Below are 6693 nucleotides of genomic sequence, written 5' to 3' on the forward strand. Positions count from 1 at the left end.
CATGTCTTTTCTCATCACTTCTCCTAAGGTTCTTTCTCCTTGCGTTCAGGTAGACTGGCAAATTCAGTGTGACTCCTAATAATAGAATATGAAGATTCGTAGTCTTCCTGACTTATCCTTTTTGGTGTCGTCGTATATTTACAGGGAAAAAAAGAAAAAAAAAAGAGGTTCTTAGAACAGGTACTTAACACGGATCCTGTCCCTCTAATCTAATCACAGCAGCCAAACGAGAATCAAGCAGAAAGCTTCCAATAATTGTTTGATTTGATTAAAACTACCTCAACTGTCTTACTCAAGCGGTGAGGGTTGGGCGGCAATGATGGTAGAAATAGGGCATCCTTACGGACTTCTGAATCTTTCTTTCTCAAAGATTCCTGCCTAGGCCAAGTCGACTAGGATCGCCCCTGTACCATCAAATACAAAGAAGGAGCAGAGGGCTTCGACCACTCCATGACCCTCCTCTTGAACTAAAAGGCTTAAATGTGCTTCCAATGGCTTTGGCATGCAAGGCAATGAAATTGGTGCTTATACAAGCCATCATATGAGTATTGTCTACCCTACCTTTCTCTACTGTACATGGAGGGAAGCTCTGCTTCCATATGTAAACTCGTACCACACTACCCATTTTCCTGGAGAAACCGATAAGATATCTCAGAAGTGGTTACTTGATGCCCCCAGGAGGGGGCAAAAGAGATTATAAGAAGGGGAAGGGGAACAGGGGGGGGGGGGGGGGGGAAGAAAAAAGAAAAAGTAAACTTGGATCTACATCCAACAGATTATACCTGCCAAGAAATAGTATTTTGTTTTGGTCCGACCTATAGTCACATATGAAAGAGTGGACGGAATAAATTTAGCAAGGATTTCCCCTGAGGATTTGTTGCAGGAAAGGGTTGATGTGCAACTTCGAGTTGTCAATTATATCCTTTTGGCTTTAGCTCTTTTAATTCTTTCAATCACTCTTCCATGCCGAATAATTCAAAGGCCTCAGTTGAACATGGGCCTTCCTCCTCAAAAGGCTTTCCTTGTAGCTAACATGTATTGGAGCTACTCCCAGATCAGCTCTAGTATGAGCATTTGGAACTATTGTAGGCTTTCTTATAATTTATAACTAAAAGGTATGGTATGGTGGGAGATGGAAGATATTTTATTCTGTAGTAGATTATTATGTTATCGGTAATTAGTATGAACTGACGGTGGACCTTAGTGCAGTGGTAAGATTGCTTCATTGTGACTTAGTAGTCATGGATTGGAGTTGAAAAACAGCCTCTCCATGAAACGGGGGTGAGGTTGCATGCATTATGATACACTAGAGATTCCAGAGTGGTGGGGGCATCATTTACAGGGTAAAACCCTTTTTTTTTTCTGGGTCCTATCTGGTGTACCACCCCCTTTAGACTAGAAAACAAGACCGGGCCTTGGGTTCTGGTCCAACCATATTCAGGCACCTACATGTAACTTTCGGCCCATGAACAGTTTTTTTTCTTCCTTACATTGTGTTCTTGGGGATTTGATTACTTTAAGATTACCAGTATGATGTTAGGCGTCTGTTATTGTACAAACATAAGGCATTATGGGGAAATTTTGACTGATGGCTTCTTCAATTTCTGCAGTCACTTCTAACTGATCTTTCTAAGAAAGTAGGTTCTCCTGTGAAGATAGGCAATTTTTTCAGAATGGAAGTTGGAGAAGGAATGCAAAGGTAATTCCTGTGCCCTTACTCCCTCTGTTTTGAGTTAAATGGTTTAATATTTTAGTGAAGTCCTTATGTTACCCTTTCTGTCTTTGCATTTCTCGGGGTAGGAGTACACCTTTTTTTGAACTAACTACCCTTAATCTGCATGTGCTTAGTTTATTTACAATTTGTCTATGCAGATTAATACCAAGAAAAAAACCTGAATTAAATTTTGTCTATTGTTTTGGCTGCTATTGAGTGCAACATAATAGTAGTGACAGAATATAGGCAAGAGTTCCCAAGCAGGATGCATAGGACACAGCACCCTATATAAAATCTGTTAATGTGCTCTGTTTACTTGTTTGTGTTGATAGAACTTTCTAGTATTCCTTCTCTAAGGATTCTGAAATCCTGCAGGCAAGAGACATCTGGTGCATCTGAAGGTGTGGCTCAGGCAGCTTAGATTTGCATTCTATGCCCCTCAATTTGAAGAAATTTTTCCTTCAACGTGCCTTAACTTATTTGGTAATTGTGGTTATTTTTGCTTCTTGTGAGAACTTCCCTCATTTTCTGCACAATTTTCAAATTTTTACTCTATTTCTTTTACATAAGATGAGAGCAGTGGCAGTGAAAACCAATTTATTTCGTTTGCTTACCTAATCAATCAAAATTTTGTCATGTAGATCTCCTTATCTTCTGCAATTTTTGACTTGATACATGTTCTATCATCTAGCAATTTGTACTCATCCGGTATCTTAAAACTCCTAGTTCCGTGATTGTATATTGGTTACTGTTTCTGTAGTTGTGGTCTCTTCGCTGCTGGTTGTTTCTTAGCTCACACTATTCTAAACACAACTCTAGTAATTGAAATTGTCAGTAGTTTCTTTCTCAAAACAAAGTAGTTATAAGTTCCGGACTTTATAGTTTCTGTTAGATCTTTGAAAGTGGATTCTAAATTTGAGCGAACAATTTAGAATAAAACTGTGTTTATAGTTGATCTACAATCAATACAAAATGCAACAAGCTATCAAATTTGACGACTTTGTTGATCTATCTGAGCTCTCTTATTTTAAAATTTTGAATGAATGCCTCTACGTATAAGGCTGTCACCACTGTGTCAGAAGCACATTTGTGCTCATAGTAGTATCAACATAGATGAAATTCTTTGATCTTAATGAGGGTAGAGTGATACACACGTTGCATATCTGGTGCAAGAGACACTGCATGTAAAGAAAATGGCTTAAGATCAATGTTTAAAGTATCGGTATCAAGTATTGTATCGGTTAGATGATTTTAAGAGACGTATCGTCCGGTATCGAGTATTGTATCGTTCTAGCTAATGTATTTTAGTATAATTCAATGGAGAGACGTATCGAGATGTATCGTATCGGTTTGGTCAAATATGGATACGTATTAGCTAGTATCACATGGTATTGTGGGATACTTTAAACCTTGTTTAAGATAGCTATGGCACCAGCTCTTTGGCAAAATTGCATGCCGGCACCTAATTCCAAGATTTAGTTACCCTGTAAAATACCTAACTTGTCCATAAGCCATATTTCTGTTCCCAATAATATACTCTCCAATAAGGCATGAACTTCACATTGTCTGTTTTGCAAAACCTCTCTCACATTAATAATTTAAGGCGTGTACTCCAATCAATTCAGAAACAAAAACCGTTCAGCCTACCAAAACAGTCTTAGCCAACTAAGGATAAAGAAAAGCTAAATCTTTCTCAGAGATTATTTTATTTGTAAACTACTTAACATTGATTTCCAAGACTCTTGTAGAATGGGAGCGCTTGGGATTGGTCAAGTAGAGCACAGCATCTTTCATTTCTGTCTTTATCTTCTTGCTTCCAATGTCGTCCGGCAAATCAGTTTGGTTTCTGTAGCTTCTGTAGCTCTCTGCAAATCATCCTTCCTCATCCACCCTTCATCTGCAACCGCATCTTTTTTGCTTCATGACCACCAGGAGATTCTTCCTTCTTCTTGGGAACCTTCTCCGCTTTGACCACAAGTATCTTCTCCTTCACACACAGACACCTTAACCTCATCTTTGAGCATGCCAGGAATATTGAATTAGATCACTTTCTTGTTCAAGAAGCTCTTGCAATGAACGAACAAGAGAACGGTGAACTCTTGTCTGCAATCAAAAGAGGACTCGATAAGTATCTGTATGCATTCATATATATATATATATATATATATATATATATATATATATATATATATATATATATATATATATATATATATATATATATATATATATATATATATATATATATATATATATATATATATATTTTGGGTAAACAATGCATTCATGATTGATTTCATGAGAAACTGATTAAATCAATCGTGAATGCATACTTATTGAGTCCACTTTTGATTGTAGACAAAAGTTCACTGTTATGTTGTTCGTTCATATCTTCATGAACAAGAAATTCCAGAGCTTTGTGATCTGAACTCACTCCCATGACTATATCTTTCTGAGCACTTTGATACTGATAGAACTTGTGTCCTTCTATCTTCTGGTTTTCCTGGAAGACACTATATATGTACAGATTTCTTATAACAACATTTCGAGTTTTTGGCCTTTGGATCGGCGTAAATGAATCTAATACGTTGATTTTGGAATCGGCAAGAGTTGTAGTTGTATCCATGACTACCTGATCCTTTGTGGATGGATGTTTTGGGGTTTGTTTGTGATATGGAGAAATTATGATCAAACTGGGTTCATACTTGGTTCGACCCTCGACCCCGGTCGGGACAGAGGGAACCGACTCGCTCCCAAGCGAACCGGATCCAGAAGATGGCTTGCTGAGGAAGAAAACTTATTCAGCTACAAGCACGCCCTAATCCGACTTATGGATTAGGTTAATTACTCTAATGATGGCAGACTCGAATTGATGGCTGCGGATAATCATTATCGAAGGGATAATCATCACATAACCTAAAGGTTATCTCAGGAGTCCTCTACTAGTCCAACTAGTAGAAGTCTATTACTCAACGGATCTAACTGTTAAGATCCAACGACTACCCGAAGAAGGCTCAAGTGCATCCAACGAATGAGATTCGAAGGCACACTCTATATAAACCTCACTGCCATACGAGGTGAGGAGGATCTGGAAACACATACAATCTGAGACTCAGACTCAGATTCAGATATAGACTGATAGACGTAAACTATCAGCGGCTTGCGATCTAGATCACCTTTCCCAGTTCTTTATTCCTTAGCTCTGTGCTTCTAACAGAGCCGTTTGTGATTAAGTTCATCAACTGACTTAGCCTTCGGAGGTGGACTCCCGACCCCCGCGGTTGGGCCACATCTGACGCTTTCGTTTTGCAGGTCATCACGAGGAGATCTAAGGGCTGAGCAGATTTTGGACGCATCATTTGGCGCCGTCTCGTGGGAAACGACTTGAAAAGCCATGGTGACTAGATCAGCAGGCAGCAGCAGCCGGCACAAACGCAGTCCCGGTGTTCAGATCCCTAGAGCGAATAATCCAGATATTCCCCAGGGAAGCCAAAATCCTATCGAGGTAGATGGTGGTCAGGGAAGACGTAATCCTCCTGATACATTCCAAGATCAATTGGATCAGGTAAAGATTCAACTCTTGGAGGTGAGCCAAGCACTCCGCATGCTCACCAGACGAGTGGTTTTACCACAAGAACCTGATCAACGTGATTCAGGGAGACGTGCATTGCCACGTGATCAAAGATTGGCTGAAGACCGGAATATCGGTCAGAATTTTCGTGAAGGAGACAGAGGACCTAGGAGGATTGACGATCAACCTAGGCGAGACGATCGGTTCGACAGACCGCAAGAGAGTACAACTGATTCAAATACAAGGTTAGATACAGGGGTAAGAACTCACTCACCAACTGTCAGAAGAACCGTTCGTGGTGATCGAGCAGTTCGCAACGAGCGGAATGCTCGGGAAGGACGGGCTGTTCGTGATGATCGAATAGCACGGGATGATCGTGTTAATCGAGGTCGTGATCATATTGCTGAAGATCACTCGACCCAGATTGGTCAGGAATTGGCCAACATCAATGAGAAATTAGGGCAGTTGGCTAAGGGAAGAATAACTGAGGATATTTACTCAGTCATTCGGAAGACCCCCTTTGCCGAGCCAATTGCGGGATATCAGTTTCCCCATAACTTCCGTTTGCCTACCTTTTCTACATTCGATGGCTCCGGAGATCCAACAGCTCACATCGGCTATTACCAACAAACCATGGCAGTTTCAGGTAATTCTGATGAAATTTTATGCATGGTTTTTGGTTCATCTCTAACTGGAGCAGCACAAAAGTGGTTTTCGAACCTCTCCTCTGGAAGGATCGTAAACTTTGATGAATTGGCGCGCAAATTCATAGGGCGATTCCAGAGTGGAATACAGGTCAAAAAGACAGAGGAAACTTTGTTTACTGTCAGACAAGGAAAAAACGAATCAATCAGAGAGTTTCGAAAAGATTCAACAAAGTAACGATGGAGATAGAAAATTTGGATGAGCAAGTAGCCAAAATCGCTCTATTCACGGGACTCACTAATCGGAAACTCCTGGAGTTATTACTACAGGATATGCCTGGGACTTATGCTGAGTTGGTACAGAGATGCCAGAAGCAGGCTGAAGTTATGGAGATTCTAGATGCGCGCCAAGGAGATAATAAAGTCTCCAATAAGGAACTGAAGGCTCCTGAGCCGAAGCAGAAGCCAAAGAAAAATATCCGTGATCGGGTTGGAAAATCTCAGGATTGGCGCCAAAGGTCTCCCGGTAAAAGTGAGTACACTCCATTGAATGTTCCTCGGGCTGATATTTTAAATATCATCAAAAGAAAAAATATCTTGAAGTGGCCGCCTAAAATTCTTTTGAAACCCGGAGAGCAACAGGATCGAGAAAAGTATTGTCGATTCCACAAGGACTATGGTCATTATACAAATGACTGTCGTCATCTGAAAGCAGATATTGAGAGATTAATATCTCAGGGACACTTGTCCAGTTTTGTTAGCAG

At 40.3% G+C, this 6693-nt stretch overlaps 1 protein-coding gene across 2 annotated transcripts in view; it reads left to right on the forward strand.

Annotated features, from left to right (window-relative positions):
- The window catches only part of LOC148999140 (elongation factor Ts, mitochondrial-like), a 28698-nt gene extending 26113 nt beyond the window's left edge, over positions 1–2585 (forward strand). Inside the window, exons 8-9 of one of the 2 annotated variants that reach the window (XM_089141440.1) lie at positions 1611–1699; positions 2090–2585. In XM_089141440.1, the coding sequence (XP_088997566.1) occupies positions 1611–1699; positions 2090–2135 (135 nt within the window). In that variant the 3' untranslated portion in view covers positions 2136–2585. The remainder of the gene's footprint in view (positions 1–1610; positions 1700–2089) is intronic. The other variant, XM_089141439.1, reaches the window with a different exon arrangement.
- Positions 2586–6693: the final 4108 nt, after the last annotated feature.

The sequence above is a fragment of the Hakea prostrata genome, unplaced genomic scaffold (assembly GCF_041222555.1).
Source record: "Hakea prostrata isolate BN-2017 unplaced genomic scaffold, UWA_Hpros_2 contig_35, whole genome shotgun sequence".
NCBI lineage: Eukaryota > Viridiplantae > Streptophyta > Magnoliopsida > Proteales > Proteaceae > Hakea > Hakea prostrata.